This window comes from Pelobates fuscus, chromosome 3, assembly GCF_036172605.1.
Source record: "Pelobates fuscus isolate aPelFus1 chromosome 3, aPelFus1.pri, whole genome shotgun sequence".
Classification (NCBI taxonomy): Eukaryota; Metazoa; Chordata; class Amphibia; order Anura; family Pelobatidae; genus Pelobates; species Pelobates fuscus.
Window position 1 is genome coordinate 373,080,190 of NC_086319.1, and position 19,862 is coordinate 373,100,051.

A 19,862-nucleotide genomic window follows, 5' to 3' on the forward strand; every position below is an offset into this window, starting at 1 on the left:
GAGTAGATGTTGCACTCCTTTTTTTCATTTTTTTCACTTCTTATTAACATCTTTATTTGGGTAACACCTTAGAGATATTGGAATAGATAATCTGATACATATGGTACATGTTATTACTATCATTATTATAATTTGTTGGCTTTCTGAAATCTCAAAAAGAAAATATATATTTTGGGGGGAATATTTAAACATTGCAAGAAAAGAGAAAAAAGGGGAGTGCGATATATATATATATATATATATATATATATATATAAAAATGGGCTCCACCTCTCTCATTTAATCACTAATATTTTATAAAGACAATTAAATTATGACATCTTGTTGTTTATACACATATTTTGTACATATTTTCAAAATAGGGAATGTAAAAATCAATGTATATATGGATTATGTAAATATATGGAGTATTTTATTTCTTATTTATTATATATTGTTTATATATTTTATTCAATCCTTAACCCCTTAACACCGCAGCCAAATGTACAAGTTGTGAACGAAACAAAATGTAAACAAAACCTGGCATTTGCGCTATATGTCTGTCAAACCGTAATTCACCTCTTTCATATTAAATGCACCCCCCCTTATTATATATCATTTTATTCAGGGGAAACAGGGCTTTCATTTAATATCAAATATTTAGCTATGAAACATAATTTAATATGAAAAAAATGGGAGAAAATAAGATTTTTTTTTATTTTTTTCGTTCTACATGACATTTTAACTGTCAATGTCATAATACTGTTTGCTTTTACTGCAATAAAATACACATATTTGTATTCAGCAAAGTCTCACGTGTAAAACAGTACCCCCTATGTACAGGTTTTATGGTGTTTTGAGAAGTTACAGGGTCAAATATAGCATGTTACATTTGAAATTGAAATTCGCCAGATTGGTTACGTTGCCTTTGAGACTGTATAGTAGCCCAGGAAATAAATTTACACCCATAATGGCATGCCATTTGCAATAGTAGACGACCCAAGGTATTGCAAATAAGCGATGTCCAGTCTTTTTTAGTAGCCATTTGGTCACAAACACTGGCCAAAGTTAGCGTTCGTATTTGTTTGTGTGTGAAAAATGCAAAAAACGCCAATTTTGGCCAGTGTTTGTGACTAAGTGGTTACTAAAAAAGACTGCACATACCCCATTTGCAATACCTTTGGTTGTCTACTATTGCAAATGGTATGCCATCATAGGGGTAATTTTCATTCTTGGACTACCATAGGGTCATAAAGGCAACGTAAGCAATCTGGCGAATTTTAATGTGAAAAAAATTAAACACAAGCCTTATATTTGACGCTGTAATTTTTGAAAACACCATAAAACCTGTACATGAGGGGTACTGTTGTACTCAGGAGACTTCGCTGAACACAAATATTTGTGTTTCAAAACAGTAAAAAGTATTGCAGCAATAATATCGTCCCTGTAAGTGCTGTTTGTGCGTGAAAAATGCAAAAAACTTCACTTTTACTGGCGATATCATGGTTGTAATACATTTTACTGTTTTGAAACACTAATATTTGTGTTCAGCGAAGTCTCCCGAGTAAAACAGTACCCCCCATGTACAGGTTTTATGGTGTCTTGGAAAGTTATAGGGTTAAATATAGTGCTAGCAAATTAAATTCCCTATACTTTCGGCATGGGTGGTCAGGCAGGTCCCGCTAATTGTAATTAATTAGGATACCTAATTATGTAAAATTATTACATAAATATATGTGTAGAATTAATATATGTATATATATACACATATGTGTATATATACGTATATATATATATATATATTTTTTTAAATATTTTTATTTATATATAGGTATATATATATAGTGATATATACGTATATATTTATGTATATAGATATATATATTATTTCGTTCTACGTGTATTTTGATATAAATATATATATATTAATATCACAATACAGTAAGAACGAAATAAAACACATCTATATATTTTTTAATATTTTATTTTTAATTATTTTTTTATTTTATTTATTTTATTTTTTACGTATTTACATATTTATTTTTTTTATATTATTTATAAATATATATAACAATAATTATATATATATTTAATCAGTATCAGTCTACGTGTAATTTGATATTAATATATATATATAATTATATATATATTAATATTAAAATACACCTAGACGGTGTATGTGTGTGTATGTATATGTGTATATATATACTTAGATCATATATATATAATATATATATATATGATCTAAGTATAATTTTTTTTTTTACACTTATTTAACATTATTTTATTTAATTTTCAGCCAGCAGGGGGACCAACTGTCATTACAGTTGGTCCCCCTGCTGGCAATGCCTGAGCCAGCTATACCGGCCATGTGATTGTGAGGTCCTCGCAAGGACCTCACTCTCACATGACCGGGAGGGACCGGAGGAGGCAGATCTGCCTCGGGGGGGCTCCCTGGGAGTCCCCCCAACCGCGATCGCCGGCGTGGGACCACCGGCGACCGGGTAAGTTAAAAAAAACCGGCGGGCGTATATTTACGTCCTGCGGCGTTTAGAGCCGCTTTTAAAAGGACGTAAATATACGTCCGCCGGACTTAAGGGGTTAATGTATAATTTTTTTATTTTATTTTATCTTTTGTTTTATTTTATTGATTATTATTATATTCTTTATTCATTTTAATTTTTTTCATTTTTATTTGTAGAAAGTTTTTTCCCTTTTTAAATGAAATAGTAGGATGTTAATGAATATATTCCTGCATTAATATATGTTGTGATTTACATTGTGCCATCAAGAGTGTTTTTTTTAATTGTTCCTCCCCCTCATTATGCCTCTGTTCACTTGTATATCTTCGGAGTAATGGAAAATGATTGATCGTTCTTTACTTCCGGGTATGTGGAACGCACATTTGGAACGCAAGGGGCGTGCGTGATGATGACATCTCACCCAAGTAGGAAGTGCCGCCTGAATAGAGAAGGAACACCGGCCGGGAATTATGCAATAACGAACTTCTGGAGGGGATATATAAGAACTTTTGGGGGGGGGGGGGGAATGTTTTTATATTTTTGCTGTTATTTATTCACCAAGTCCCTGAGTAAGTGAGTAAGTCCCATCTTAGGACGAAACGCGTAGGACGCCCAGTACGCCATCTTCATTTACTCTCACACAGTTAAGCGCTATGTTTTTGCATTTTATCTGTATTTAGCAGATTATCCCCTATTCCATTTGTATATATTTGCTGAAGACAAGAGGAAGTCTTTGGGGACCTTTTCTGGATACTTCACCTAATACAGGGAAGTTCCGGTTTGTTTTCAATTATCACTATTTTCACTGGGGTTGTGTTCACACATTTTGTTTGTATATATTTCACGTAGCATAATGTTTGAGCCTTAATGAAAGCATCATACATACAACATTATTCATTAAACCATTTGCTGACACAAAACACACCGGTATGGTGGCATCTGGTAAAGTGCATCTTTTTGTTTTGTGCCTGTCGGTGTTATATGCGGACAGATTTTGGCCTCATTAATATGCTTTATTTTGTACATGCTCAATAGTTTATAGCATTTACTCAAATAAAATATGAAAATGCTTTGCAGAACACTGCGCCATACGCCTGACTCCATAGCAACGCCCCTTCAAATAACAAAAAGAATTCCTTATGAAAAGCGCTCTGCCATTGCCAGCTCTGAGTGATATGATCTACAAAGAAACCAGCATTAGAATGAGAGGATACCCAGGGAGTCATTATTGCAGCTTCTCTGACAGTCTGCAGCCAGATTGTAAATTAAAAGGAGCTCACTCTGTTTTGTTAGGTGCTAAGTTGTGATAAGCAATAAAAGGGGTTAGGAGAAAGGTTTGTGGTGCAGATATTGCAAAACATTATTTGTGCAAAGACTATAAATATTTGAGCATACAAAAATCTATCAGTTGTGTTGGTCTTCAGTGATTCTCTTTAAGTTGCAGCATTGTTCAAGAAAAATCATCTTGCTTTCAACATGGGAGGCCCTGTTCCCTCTTCGGACAAGTGGGGGTTGTGACGAACGCACCCTACTTCAAAAGTGTGTTAAAATTCACTATTTGTTTGCACTAGACCGGAAATAATGACAAAATCCCCCTTAACACCACCCACACTTAAAGGACCACTATAGTGCCAGAAAAACACTCGTTTTCCTGACACTATAGTGCCCTGAGGGTGCCCCCAACCTCAGGGTCCCCCTCACGCTGGACTGGATGGAGATGAAGGGGCTAAACTTACCTCTTATTCCAGCACCGGGCGGGGAGCTCTCCTCCTCCTCTTCGGCTGAATGCGCATCAAGAGACGCGCGGGCGCATTCAGCCAGTCTCATAGGAAAGCATTGTAAATGCTTTCCTATGGACGCTGGCGTCTTCTCACTGTGATTTTCACAGTGAGAAGCGCGGAAGCCATCTAGCAGCGGTCATTGAGACAGCCACTAGAGGCTGCATTAACCCATTTATAAACATAGCAAAAAAAGGGTTAATCCTAGCTGGACCTGGCACCCAGACCACTTCATTAAGCTGAAGTGGTCTGGGTGCCTATAGTGGTCCTTTAAACATAATAATATAACTATGACTATTTTAACACTGCCACCACCAAGACAATTTATAAATGGGGTGCTTTGGTCTCCCCGGTAAATCAATAATAAAAACCCACCAAATACAACATATCACAATATTTAAGGAAATGCAGAAAAACTAATTAGTCTCTTCAGGTAACGTAATTCTGTATCAGACAAAGGTAGAACTTTATAAAGGAATATTTATTATGAGCAAAAAAAAAAAAAGTCACCGTGAATATAAAAATATAGATGAAAATCAAAAGGGATAAAATGATGGTGACTCACTTAGAAATAGATTCTGGCCCCAAGCAAGTACAAAGACATTTCACATTGGACATTGGATATATACCCTGTGGATTACCATGCCTGGTCTAGAGGTGGAGTTAAAGGGACACTCCAGGCATCCAGACCACTTCTGCCCATTGGAGTGGCCTGGGTGCCAACTCCCACTACCCTTAACCCTGCAAGTGCAATTAGTGCAGTTTTTATAAACTGCAATAATTCCCTTGCAGGGTTAAGTCCTCCTCTAGTGGCTGTCTATCACACCTTACAGAGCCTTTGATTAATTCACAGGCTCCATCCATCCAGAATCCAATGCAAATTCCATTACCCCTTCTGCCATCTGACCTCTGTGGCCATAAACCTTCTATACAATCAAATTACCCCTTTTGACATTGACAATATTCCATCTATGCACTACACAAATTACATTAAATAACAATAATCCATAGTGCAATAATGAGTTATGCACCCTTGCCGTGACAGGGGTTATACAGACCTCCCCGACATGCTATACAGTACTTCGGACTTGTTTATTTTATAGGATCCCAATCTTTTATACCAGATAGGACATTTACACCATTCCAGGTTGTACATGTCTCCGCAAAGCTAAAGATGGCTGAAGAAAGGAGGTGTAAGAGACATCTATATCCTCTTGGGGACAAGAGGCAACAAGTAAGTAAGACAGTACCCCACATCTCCCTAGACAGAGTACTTGGGTTTACCTCCTGTTGATCCTCAGAAGACTGCAAGTGATGAAGCTAATACCACTTTTATCGTAAAACATATTACTCTTTGAGACCTGAGTCTTTAACAGGGATAGATTCCAGTGCATGCTTGTACAGGACCCGGGGTTGATGTGGCAGCTACTTCTTTTGAGGCTATTCAAATAAAACAGCTTTATTTTATTTTTTTAAATAAAATTGAGGTGTGTATGTTGCCTTATTCTGCTGTGTTAGTTATGGGTGCTGCAGTTGCTTTGTAGCATTAGATTTGCTTGTGTGAGTGGTTATTTTGTATATGTTCATGAGTAGTTTGTGGTGTTGTGTATGATACCTATTATTATTATTACTGGTATTTATATAGCGCCAGCATATTCCATAGTGCTTTACAATATTATCAAAGGAGGAGATTTAACAATAAATAAGACAATTACAAAAACTTACAGGAACAATAGGTTGAAGACGGCCCTGCTCAAACGGGTTTAGTCTATAGGAGGTGGGGCATAAAACAACAGGACGGGAGGTAATCAAACAAGGTGGAGTGAAGCAGAGCTGGAGGAGAGAGTAGAGTGCTGCCCTTTAGGAGCGAGCAATGGACAGGTATGTGAGGTAGAGGTTAGTCTGGGAGGCCATTAGCTTCCCTGAAGAGATGAGTTTTGAAGCACTTTAAATGATTAAAGACTAGGGGAGAGCTTGATGGTCGTAGGCAGGCTATTCCAAAGGAAAGGAGCCACCTGCGAGAAGTCCTGCAAGCGCGAGTTGGCCGTACGTGTGCGAATGAATGCAGAAGGTCATGGACAGAGCGGAGAGACCGAGAATGGGCATACCTGCGGATCAGTGAAGAGATATAGGAGGGGCTAGAATTGGTCATTGCTTTATGGGTGTGGATTAGTACCTTGAATTGACTCCTATAGGATACAGGAAGCCCATGTAAGGACTGACAGAGGGGAGAGGTGTGAAAGGAAAATCAATCTAGCTGCAGAATTCAAAATAGCAATAGAGGTAACCAGCGCTAATATTGAAAGTGTACAAAATCACAAACTTGTGAGATGCGATTTACAAACAGCTGCTATATCACCATAAACTTATCATGTAAAGTAGAAATAGTAAAATCGATGTGATGGTGAAGCGCTTATAACTAAATATCGGTGATTTTCAGTGCAGAAAGAGATTATAGGTATAATGGTATGTGTATATATACCTTAAGCTTTTTATCCTATATTGGGGTCCTAGTGGTAAATATGTAGTTCAATTTTAAGAGCTAAACGGTTAAGCTCAGTTAGTGAACTCTTAGGGTTCGTGGAGGCGACCCTCTCCCTTCTTTAGGTGATGTTCTTTTCTTCCTTTATCCTATATGGCAAATGAAAGAGCGCATATAGTGCAATAACGTAGATCTTATTTATATAGGTGGTAAGATAATTAGGGTACTTAGAAACCCAAAGCCTTCCAGATGGGCTCAGATGAAATAGCATATGTGGTTAAGGACTACATTCCTTCTTTAAAAATAGCAGCAAGAAATGCCAACAGTGGAACTGTTTTGGGCATGGGACCATGCATGAGGTCGGTCAAAAAAAGAATTCTGGGTAATTTTTTGATACGTTGGCCACCCAGATTGGGGCTGTCAGGGGATGTAACGTTTGTGGGGTTTTATGTATTTTAAGGTACTTTTGGGGTGTTTGGAAAATGTGTTGTTTTGTGCCTTGAGATAATTGAGTTTAATACAGTGATTGACTCAATTATCTCCCAGGCACCAGGGATGGATTATCTTGTTTTGTATGGGAGTGTCCTGGACCTGAGAGCCTGATGTAATTGTGTGAATGTTTTTACTGTCGTCTACTCTCAGGTCCAGGGGGGAGTGCCCCTTGCATGGGGACCTGCATATTAGGCCAGCTGTGGTTGCCAATAAACATATTCCAGCTTGTACTCCCAGAACTATGTGTCGTCTGATTACTGGGAGGGAAAAGGGCTATTCGGTAATCACTGTTCCAGTGTGGAGGATTTAACAGGGAAAGTCCTTGTAAGGACTAGAGCTCCCAGGACTGAGTGTTGTCCAGTGCCTGGGGGTGTCTAGAGTGAATTCCCCATTCAGCTCCAGGAGGGAGCAGTTCCAGGACCCCAGTCAAGCCACAGCGACTGTGGGCAGAAGTGCTGCGGTTTGTCCCCTGTTCCAGCTAGGAAGCGGTATTTGGTGCAGGTATCCAGCCAGGGGTACAGGGAGCTCCGTTACAAGGTATATCTGAGTGCCATCAACAGAGAGGTCAATAAGAATTAGCATGGAGTAGTGCCCAATGAATGGGGGCTGTTTGTGGAATTGTGTGTCTGTGTGGGGCTGTGTGTAGTAATCCATGTGAGAAGTATTCGAGCGGTGCTGGGTTTGTGGGGACTGTGTGTTTGCATGAGGGGAAGGCTTATTCTGCAGTTCTGTGCATATCCAGCAGCGTGGGTGGCTCTCCTGGGGTTCAGTAAGGAGTTGGCTGGCCAGGTGCAGGTCAAAGACAGGAGCTGCTACAGTCTGCTCTACTCCAATGTGGAATCCTGTTCACAAGTAGTACAGGGAGGACATTTTCTGAGATCATCTACGTGCTGCAATGTGTAAACTGAGGATTTTCCCTCACCACCTGCAATCACTACTCGGGTTGCAGTAGCCGATATTTGAAGTCCCACTGAGAATTTTGATAGGCTGTTCGGCTCTGGAAGTTTTGAGTACCGTCTAGGGACTGCTATCTTGATGTAGGACATTCATTGCCTTTTACCAACAATATCTTTACTGCATGAGGAAAGTAAAATCCATAAGCTGAAGGATCCTTGCTGCAATTACTTTCCTCATTGCAGAGGAGGGAAAAAACAAAAACAAAAGTAAAGAGGACAACATTAAATAGACATACATTTGGGGAGAGAATGGTGCCAAGTACTCAACCTGCCCTCCTGCGATGATAATATTTTTCTCATTTAGAGGACCTAGTACTTGGGTAAGGAAGCGGGTGTCTCCTTGTCTCCATGTGTTGTATCCAAATATCAGGACCACTCTAAGATCAGGGTTATTTTTAAGCCCTACAAAAAAACAAACAAAAAAAAACAATTTAGAGCTTAATGCTGTACAGCGAGGTGGAGCACTTGTAGGGGGTTATTTCTTAAACCAAACTGTGGTGTACTGAAAAGAATTGCAATATTTGTATTAATATAACTTCTGAATAATTCTGAAACATTGCAAAATTCATAGTTATATTAGACTTGGGCACGGGAGAAATTTTAGTCCGAAAACGAACTTCGTACGAACGAAAAAAAATTTAAATAATTAGTTTCGTTCATTAACTCATTTGTGCATTATTTTAGTTCGCATAGCGTATTCGGTCATTCTTTTGGTTCGGAATTTTATTCAGGGAAGGATATTCCCATCAGGTCCGCGGCTGAATCTTGTAGCTGTTTAGTAGATAGCCCCAAAAATCTAAATAATTAACAAGCTTGGGACATACTATCCCCTAGGGATCGACCGATATTGATTTTTTAGAGCCGATACCGATACCGATATTCTGTGAACTTTCAGGCCGATAGCCGATATAATTTGCCGATATTCTGTACATTTACCATTTTGGAAAATAAAAACTATTTCTAAAGGTAAATGCACAAAATATACATGCCACGTGTAGTGAATGCAGTGTGTTTAGACAGGGGAGCTGTGTGTGTTTGTGTAGTGTGTGTGTGTAGTGGATGCAGTGTGTTTGTGTAGTGTGTGTGTTGTGGATGCAGTGTGTATTAGTGTTGTGTGTGTATATAGTGAAAGCAGAGTGTGTGGGTAGTGTGCGTGAAGTGAATGCTGTATATACTAAATGCAAAGTGTGTGTGTTTGTGTAGTGTGTGTATATAATGAATGCAGAGTGTGTGTGTATATAATGCAGTGTGTTTGTGTAGTGTGTGTATATAATGCAGCATGTTTGTGTAGTGTGCATTATATAAACACACTACACAAACACACTGCATTATATACACACACACTATGCAAACACACTGCATTATATAAACACACTACACACACTGCATTATATAAACACACTGCACAAACACACACTGCATTATATAAACACACTACACAAACACACACTGTATTATATACAGTTTGTTTGTGTAGTGTATATAATGCAGTGTGTTTGTATAGTGTGTATATATAATGCAGTGTGTTTGTATAGTGTGTGTGTATTTAATGCAGTGTGTTTGTGCAGTGTGCATTATATAAACACACTACACAAACACACTGCATTATATACACAGTGTGTTTGTGTAGTGTATGTATATATAATGGAGTGTGTGTGAGGTAGCATTTTTTATTAAATAATTTTTTTTATTTCTATATATAATTATTATTATTTTTTTATATTTAACTATTATTTATTTTTGTTGTCCCCCCTCCATGTTTCATACTTGGCCAGGGAGGGGGGATATAGCAGTCCCTGGTGGCCCAGTGGCATTGGCTGAGCTGTGGGGGGGGGGGGGGGGGGGGGGGGGGTGCAGGCAGCAAGCATTTACTCACCTCCCAGCAGCTCCTCCAGCTCCCCAGTGTAAGTCTCGCGGCCAGCGTTGCCATGGTAACCCCTGGCAAAGCTCTGTCAGCCGCGGGTCTCGCGAGACTTACACTGGGGAGCTGGAGGAGCTGCTGGGAGGTGAGTAAATGCTTGCTGCCCGCCCCCCTCCCCCCCCAGGACCGCCGGGCTTGTAATGAGCCTGGCGGTCCTAGGAGGTATTATCGGCATATGAATTGGCCGATACCGATATTGCCGAAAATACCGAATATCGGCCGATTATATTGGTAAAACCGATAAACTGTCGATCCCTACTATGCCCCTCCAGCCACCACACTGTGTGCTTTGTGGAAACATATTGTTCCTCCCCAGCCCCACCCATTAGCGGCGAGTGGAGGCCAATAGTAAAAATAACCACCCACCAAGTGACTGGGAGTCCCTAAGTCCCCCTCCCCCCCCCAATAAATAAATACCCTACCTTCCCCCTCACGCTAATAATAATAATAATAATAATAATAATAATAGTTAAGGAGGGGGGAGGGTCAATAAACTAAATATCTGTAAAATAAACCATTAATACTTTCCATTGGATGTCTTTTTCCCCCCATCAATTTTTTGAGCTACAAAAAAGGTCAAATGAAAATCCAGAAATCCTGGTGAATTAATAAAGTGCTGCAAAATATAAAATAAAAAATACATTTAAAAAAAAATTCCAAATTTAAAAATGAATCCATCTTCACCCAGCGAGGGCTCTGCGCAGACTAAGCTCCCCAGGGCAGGGAAAGGTTTATAAAGCCTTCCTACGCCCTGCAATTTGGCTCAAAGCGCTTTGATTGGTTGACTTAAGCCAACCAAGCAGAGTGCTATGATAGGTCATTCTTAAGACTTGCTGGTAATAATTCACATGATTTCACTGTCAAAGCACTCTGGTTGGCTAACGAACACTGAAAGAATGAGACATTCGTGCATTCATCCGAATACACTAATGGCTCAGTCATTCGGTGCTCATTTATTAGTTCAACTCACTCCCATCAGATATGATAGGAGTGAGCAGAGAGAAAAAAACTGTTCACCGAAAGAATGAGCCATTCATGCATTTGTACGAAGCGTTCGGCCGTTTAAATCACAGACTGTGCAGTAAAAAAAAGGCCGAACATGAACTGCGAATGAATGAATAAACTAATGGCACACGGAAGAATTTTTTTGTTCAGTGCCCATTCGTTTGTTCTTTCAGCTCCCCATTTATTATTCAGACAAATGGATGAAAACGACAATTTTTGTCTGAAAATACATTCGTCCAAATACGAATGCCCAAGTCTACTATATGCCTAAATGTTGCAAATCTGTTTTCAATTCACCAAAACGTAGTTTAGCTAAAAAAAATATATATATATATATTTTTTAAAAAGTCCCTTAGATGAGTATAGGTTTAAACTTACCAGCTTCTTGTAGTTTACTTTCATCAAAACATCTCGATTTTGGGTCCTTTATGAAATGGAATGTCTGGACTTTCACTCCATTCATTTTAGGTATTATAAGCCCAAAACCAGCCTCCCCATGTTCCAGTTCTAGAGGACGATTACTACTTGATCCCATTGGCGTAGCTGCAAGGAGAGAAAAAGCATATCTGCAAAAGGTTTGCTTAAAACATATCCTGTCGCATCACTGCAGTGTACACATGCACAACTCAAAAAAAATAAAAATTGTCTGGCTAAACATGGCAGCCTATACAAATGTGTTGGTTCCGCCACTTACAGCTGACAGGACAGGAAAAAACAAGATTCTTTAAAAGTAGGAACCAGTTCGAATATCTCCAGTCCTTTTCCTATCCTACAGCAATTAGGATGGGGGCCTTTTTGCGCCCTATTACTTGTGTATTTTATTTTAGGTTATTTACTTTGTAGTTAGCTCATTATGGCTTCTCCTCCAAGAGCCTAAGTACCTTTTTTCTGCATCTGGGTAAGTATGGATTCTCAGTACTAGTGTGATATTTATTTACACAATATTTTTCCTGAGAGGGCTTCAATTTTCTCTCGGAATGAAGAACTTATGCTTCCTCTCCACCAAAAAGATATAAAAAAAAAAAAAAAAAAAAAAAGGTCTACACCATGTTCTGGTTGTGATTGGAAATAAATTGAAGGAAGGCAGTAATGCCTTGACTATCTAAAGAAGAGAGTCAGTACCGATCCCCACCAGACAATTAGTCGTTCACAACAATTCCTTCCGGTACTTCTGGGGAATCGCCCATGACATTCCCTTGTCTGGGCACTTAGGGGTTAGCCGAACTAAGTACCGACTCACCCATACATTTTTCTGGCCAGGGATCTCTAAAGACATTCGTCAGTATTGCCAAACTTGCAAAAGTATAGAATAAACGTGGCCCACTACGGGGCCAGTTACCCAGAGGCAATGACGTTGACAAGCATCCATGCAGATGTGGATCTTGTCCTGAATGGGATGTCGCAGGGAAATAGTTTCGAATCAGGGCACCCAGCTGATCCTGAGCTCTCCCTACCACCCCCAAATGAATGGCCTATGTGAAACGTTCAATGGGACATTAAAGCATGTTTTTCTGAGCATTCGCAACCACCAGCCAAGACTGGGAGAGATTCTTACCACCAGGAACTCCCAAACAGTTACCGCTTTGGAAACCACCATACCGAATCCTGGAATCTGTTTGGTAAAATACGAGACAAGAAATCCAGGATGCTTCGCCTGGGTGTTATAGAGGCTTCAGACAGTCCTTGGGCTTCTCCTGTAGTGCTAGTGCCAAAGCGGGATGTAACTACCCACTTCTGTGTAGACTACAGGTGGCTCAATGACAAGACCGTATTTGACGCCCCGTATAGTTGACCTCCCTGACACATTCTAACCGACCTAAGAACCAGTCATTTTGCCCTTTAGTAAAGAACTTCTGCCTGTACGTCGAATATAGGAGTGTGACCTTCTGTGTTCAAAGATATCAGAGCTCGTCATACATAGTCCAGATGGGTTACAGATTGGAGTTTCTTAGAAGGCCGAGAGGAAACCTCTATCAACTCTGATTGGTTGGCTAACGAGCACTGAAAGAATTAGACATTTGTGCATTCATCAGATATGATGGGAGTGAGCAGAAATAACGAATGGCTCAACGAAAGAATTCATATAAAAGCATTCAGCCATTTGAATTACAGATCATGCATTACAAAAAGGCCAAATGTGAATTGCAAATGAACGAACAATCAAATGGCACATGGAAGAATTTTGTTCAGTGCCCATTAGTTGATTGTTTGGCTCCCCATTCGTTATTTGTTTTAAATATGTTTATTGGTATCGAGTCTTGAGTTCTCATATCAGATAGATTTTCATTAAAGCAAACAGTCGCCTACGCAGAGGCTTAAGTATCGGTTCATAAAAGTGAATGCGGAATATCGCCTGCGCAGAGGCGCTTTGATCAGAACATTTGCACGTATATACACTTTGCAGGAATGCATTTGCGTATGTTACAGCACCGACTGTACATAATGGACAAATGTAACATGTTATGCTAGCTGTATGCCTAGAGATTGCTTGTCCACAGTTAATTTTAGCAAAGCCAGTGTCCGCCTACGTAGGGGCGCAAAGTTTAGCACATAGAAAGGCATACCAAGATTTATCAAAGCATAAGCATTATGGCAGGTATACATGTTTTTGGTAGCGTGCATGTCATTGCGCTCGGTCGGGTCATGCACAGCCCTTATAATTTAATGATTAACAATAAACTTTGGCCCCTGCAGGAGCTTCGTAGCGGTTTTAAGCATAACGAGTCATGCATTAGCCGCTGGCAACTTGGGCAATGTGTGTATTAGCCATCCAAGAGATCCTGAATGTTTCAAAGACATATATGTTTGTGTTAATGCAGCAATCAATGGATTATGTATGCAGCCACACGTATCATCATTCTTATTGCATAGACCTCGTATTTTATATGATATAGTAACTAATGATTACATGTCTAAAAATGTATAGCATGAGCATATTATAGAAGCTTTTTAGTCTTCAAGAACCATTGAACATGTAACAGAAGCTTAACGTGCATAAGGCATGATGCTGTATATAGTGATTTTCAAGTAACAAGTAATGTCTCTCACTGGTTTTAGGTCTCATGCACTCCATGACAGGTGCGGGGCATTTTTCAATAGCTGTCCAATGAGGGCCTTCCCTGGTTTGGCCGCGGTGCGTCTCCCATGCTGCCGAGCCTCCATCCGTCCCCCCCGGGCTGGTCCCAGCCCAGCACCTGAGTCCTCCGCTGCGCTGTGGGCACTCGGGGGTTGAAGCAGACCACTCGACTCCCCACACCTAGAGTCCATGGGCCACCCACTCCCTGCACCTCCCCATCTCAACCTCAGACCCAGTAAAGCTCGTGTCCCTGTGTCTCTCCTGTGCCGGCCACATACTTAGGGCCGGTGCACGCCGCTCCCGGCCACCGGTCCGCCGGAAGGGCTGCGCTGTCCCGCCCCACCGGGCTCGCGGCAGCAGGGACATAGCTCTCTGGGGACCCCGCAAACCCAGAAGCTGGGGCACTCACTTTTCCTGCTGGCCGAAATCCGCCGCAGGGGGTCCATCCGGCGCCCTGCATCAACGGGTTCTGCTCGGGGCTTCCTGGTCGGCCTCCCATTGTGGGCAATCTCCATAGGGCCCCTTGCCCTGACCTTTCAATATTGTCTCGGTGCCCCCTCATATGTGGGCTTCATCTCCCTTGTTTGTTTTCTTTTCAGCTGGCTGGCCTGCCAGTACTCGGCCCTTGCCAGTTTAGGCAGTTGGCACAGAGCCCGTGCGGGGGCCCCCGCTGCGGCCCGTGTCGCCGCCATGTGGCCGGGGTAACCCCCGTCGGCCATGGGGGGGGCAGGGCCGCGCCCCGGGCCCCCCCTGCCTGAAGTGCTCGTCATGTGGCGGGGTGGTGACGCGTCTTTCCGCGGTGCCATGCTGCTTGTAACGGCCGCCTATGTTCAGGTGCTGCGTGTAGGCCGGACTCGGTGCTCTCCGCCTGCTCTCAGGCAGTAAGGTACGTGTGAGTAACAGGCGCGTACCGGAGCCTCTCCTTCGTCGGGGGGCAATGCGGATTTTGATTTTTAATCAATCTGGGGCCGTATGAAGGGTTGTTTCTTGAGGTGTAGTGCCGGAGCCCATGTAGATGGCGGCCAGTCGGCCCGGCCCCGCTCCCATTCGTTATTTGGACGAATGGATGAAAATGGCAATTTTTGTCAGAAAACACATTTGCCTGAATACGAATGCCCAAGTCTACTATTTATGCCTAAAGTTTGCAAATCTGTTTTCAATTCCAACAGACGAATCTGCTAGACGAAAAGGTTATCGCTCAAGTTCCACAAGAGCAGTTCCAGGGACAATATTAACCTCTCTTTCTGGTGCAAAAGAGCAGAGGCACATGGAGACCAATATTGGATCGGAGAGCAGTCAACAAGAGCATTCAGGTTGAAGTCCATCAGAACCATTACCCCATCAATTCAGAGGAACGATTTCCTAGTATCAATAGAACAAGGATGCATATCACATTCCAATAGCTCTAGATCATAATTTCCTCAGATTTGCTATAGAAGACCACTTGCAATTTCATGGTCTACCATTTAGTTTCTTTAGACATTTTCAGGTACTTACAACAAGACAGGGTACTGTACATCACTCTGTTCCATTACATCCACCATCAAGCTTGTCAGATAGGCTCAGTGTCATCTAAGGGTTCCATCCTATCCCAGTTCAACAAGATGACTGAGCCAGCCACTGATTATATCGCCGATGGTAAAGCTATACCTTACCTGGTGGCTGAAGAGAGAATAAAGTTTAGGATTTCCCATTAACAAAGCCACGCTGGATAATGATAACCACGGACTCCAGTTCTCAAGGATGGGAAGCACATTTGCCAAGAGCAATTTACAAAGTCTGTGGACAAATGAGGAAGCAATACAACCACCCAATATTCTGGAATTACGTGCCATTTTCAGGGCTCTTCTACAGTTCAAGGCGTTGCTAAAGAACAAGTGGATCCTGGATTTGATGTATCCTTTATATCAACCATCAAGGTGTGACTCACAGCTATTTGCTGATGAAGGAATTACAGCCTGTGACGGTAGTCCTCATCACCAGGAGCTTAATATTGGCAATTTAATTAGGTCTCTGAATGACTTATGTTTAGTCACCCTGTGCCCATTGTAGGTGTTTGCAATGTGGTTGTTTGGGGTTAAATGTTAGTTTGCTCTCCTGTCCTTCTGATGCTTCCTTCAACTAGGTGGATTTGGCTATGAAACCTGCATAGCGCCATCTGTTGGTAGCAACAGCTATATGGACTACCTGAATAAAAAAAATCTTCTTAATTTGCATATTCAGGTAGATTTGCCTGGAGGTACAGTACGCCTTACCGGGAGCTAGCCGCAAAACCCTTGTAACTCCTAATCAGATTGCGGAGTTGCCGTGGTCTGATGAAACTTGATATGGGTGTTCTCGGGCCCAGAACCACCAATCAGGGTGCTTTTTGGAGGGGGTGACAGAGGAGGTGGTAAGGCATCAAACGATGCCAAGGACTTAAGGGAGCTCCTTGTACCGACCAAAAGCGTAATCATTTTAAGTGACTGGGATTTCTACCTAGCACTATGGAACTCTGAACCGGATTGGAGGTTGGTCACGGCCCGCTGAAAATTTCACCTTCCACCTAACTTCAGCTAGCCACCACCGATCTCATCGCTTTTTGGGCAGAGTGGGCGCTCAGAAGAGAATTTCTCGGGGATGTGGCCACGGGAACTTTTAAGTTTTATGTATTTTTGTTACCCTGGTGCCAAGGTGTCTGGCAGCTTATTAAATAAGCCGGTGGCATTTCTATTATTCTCAGTGGGGATCTCCTGTTGAAGCCACAGGTATAAAAAAGTGTGAACTGTGTGACAGAAAAACAAGTTGTTCTTCACCAAGTCTCGGCTAGTGTTTGGGCGAGACAGCTATAACACAGCGGCAAGGAGCTTTAGTGACTCTGGGCTATAAACACATGGGAAAGGGGACTTGGTGGTGACAACCCAGCTACTCGTGGATATACCTCCAATTATTGTCGCTTTTTTTTTTGTTTAGTGTTAAATAATGCCATTCCACTGCCAGTTCTGCTATACATTTTTTCTGAATAGCCCGTTTATTATTTTTACTGTTGTTGCTTCTGAAAATTTCTGGATTATGTATTTTCTTGATTGCTCTGTGACTGTCCAGTTGTAACAGCGAGCAACCCCTTTTCCATTCAAGAAAAAAAATACAAATATATCATAACAGCGTGTAGATCTGAACATTTGTCCATCATTGCCCTACAGAAACATTACCTACAATTCCCAGTGCAGTCAAGCCCAGTATTTCACACTCCTTTGGTAGAATCTTCTCAAATGCAGCCGCTGTTTCACACAGAGGCTTCTTTTTACCTACAACATAAAAGAATAACGTATTAAGCAAGTTTATGAAATTGCTCACTAGGTTTATGAATGGTGATACTTTGTATTAGATCATTTTGAGATATATACTGAAACACCGATGCAAAGAATACTACTTTGATTATGCATCTGGTCAATCCTCTTTAAGTGGAGCAATCAGTATAAAAACAATGGATATTCCTGTGTAGCCACCAGTATCATAACAAATGACAAGAGATGTGTCCCGGTGTGCCTCAGATTAGTAGGCATTACAATTTCAAATGTCAGCTGCAACCATTTTAATTAAGCTTGTTTATGAGCTGAATTAATGGCAACAGATGAAATAACTGGCACCCGGAGACTGTAACTCCCATTGATCTCAGACAGCCACCCCAACAGTCAACACCACCTTTTAATCTCTGCAATACTTCAACACACTAGTCCTAACCTAAACATATTGTAGTAAAATATACATCTTAGTGATCACCTATTATGGAAAAAAGAATGCCATAAGGGTCTTGTGGCTTACTACAGTATGTGGTATAAAGCCAAGATAGAATAGCACTATACAGAGAAAGGAAGTAAATAAACTTAAGGGAATTCAAAAAGGAAGAGAGACACAGAAGGAAGAGAACACAGCAAAGTGTGTGTGATGGGACCAAGAGATTAGAAGCGTACTGAGGTCTGATTGAATTTGCATTAAAATATGGTGTATAATCCATCTAAACAGACTGGTCAACATCATAATCAAAGTAAAACAAAGAAATAAAGAGGCAGAATATAAATGCTGTTAGGGGGGAGGTTACAAAGAAAAAGGACTGAAAATTCCCAGCCAACATTCAGTTTAAAAAGCTGTACATACAGAAATATCCAAAGATGTTGCCTGAGGAGTAACTCTACCTCTGGTAGCATCATTAGCAAACCTAGAAAGACAGTTCTGGGCTGCCTAGTGTTAATTCTATTGGGAATCAGTCGACCAATAAAGGCACAGTTCTGCTCAAGTGCTCTCCTCAGCCCATCCCATGGGACTTACCTCCACTCTAACCAAAAAGTGTGTTCTATTAAAAAAAAAAAAGTGTTTGTTTTTTTTTACTTGGAGGAACCCTTTAAAGTGCTCTGTGCACTAATATCCTTCCATGTGAATCAATACAGTACACTTCGTACCATGTCAATGCCTTTATCTAATGAGGGACTGCTCCCAGTAACAAGTTAGTTAGAATTCTGGGAATAGACAGCAGTGAAACCAGTATGGTGTGTCTTTCCTGCAAATCTCTAACTTATTGCTCAACTATAGACTGAAGAAAAAGAAACACTGTATGAGCACTGAGGTGCTTAAGCTGAACTGAAAACATTTTGAAATTCTATGACACTGTTTCAGGCAACTTCTTGCCACAGTATATGATCCATCTGGGTCTAAGCTGCGGATTGTGATGAGAAACATTAAAAACTTACATACTTCATTAATAAAATAATCTTAAGAGGAACAGTTTAGTATCCTGAAGGATGCAAAACAAAATCATAATAGACATATACACAAAAAATAAAATAAACAAAAACGCTTATATGCTTGATGAAGATAAAATATTCAGTGATAAAATGTAAACAAGTATCATGTGTACATCATTCACAGCACAGCCTGTCGTGCCATCTTACCCCTCTTTGAAACTTGGTCGTTGCCATCAGTTTGTAAAATCAGACTGTCTGTGACATAAATAAAGATGTGTGGAAGCACATAAATATGCTGAAAAACAAAAACAAAAGACAGGATATATTTAACATTTTGACATTTAATGCTTTTGAGCATGCATACACGTATTGAGCACATACAGTCCTTCAAGAATTCAAGGTCACACAAAGCGAGACTGGTACAGACAGTAAGGTCAGACATTCCAGCACAGGTTCAGCAATAGTAAACTGATATGCGGCTGATTGTTGAGTGATGGAAAACTACCAGAAATTGGTAGATGGTAAATTATAACAATGTATAACCTACAGAAAAGGAACACTCAGCTGAAAAGAAAGCCTCAGTATCAATAAGTAGTTTGTGATGCCTTAATGTAATAGGTCATTGCAACACAGTGTTGCGGTCATCTTTGAACCTTGCACCATATAAAGATAATATAGTGGCAAACTGTCAGTCCCTCTGTAATTACCCTTGCGGTCCGTCAATCAGCCGCCGCTTCAATCCGGCAAACCGCCGCTGCCACGCAGCATGAGACTCCGGTCACCTGTGCTATGACGCCAGACACCCACGCGTGCCGGTGTCATAGGAGCTCTAAATAAGAGCTCAGCACACACACCTTTTGGGGGCATGGTTATGCCCGCAAACATATAAAATCTCAGTCTGCACAATGCACAGTGCCCCTTTTGTGGTTT

At 41.0% G+C, this 19,862-nt stretch overlaps 1 protein-coding gene across 1 annotated transcript in view; it reads right to left on the reverse strand.

Annotated features, from left to right (window-relative positions):
- Positions 1–19,862, reverse strand: part of FBXO22 (F-box protein 22) — a 31,934-nt gene that overhangs the window by 3,251 nt on the left and 8,821 nt on the right. Inside the window, exons 3-6 of the mRNA XM_063449443.1 lie at positions 19,140–19,227; positions 17,403–17,498; positions 11,514–11,678; positions 8,446–8,611 (exon numbers count right to left, since the gene is read on the reverse strand). Coding sequence (XP_063305513.1) covers positions 8,446–8,611; positions 11,514–11,678; positions 17,403–17,498; positions 19,140–19,227 — 515 coding nt within the window. The remainder of the gene's footprint in view (positions 1–8,445; positions 8,612–11,513; positions 11,679–17,402; positions 17,499–19,139; positions 19,228–19,862) is intronic.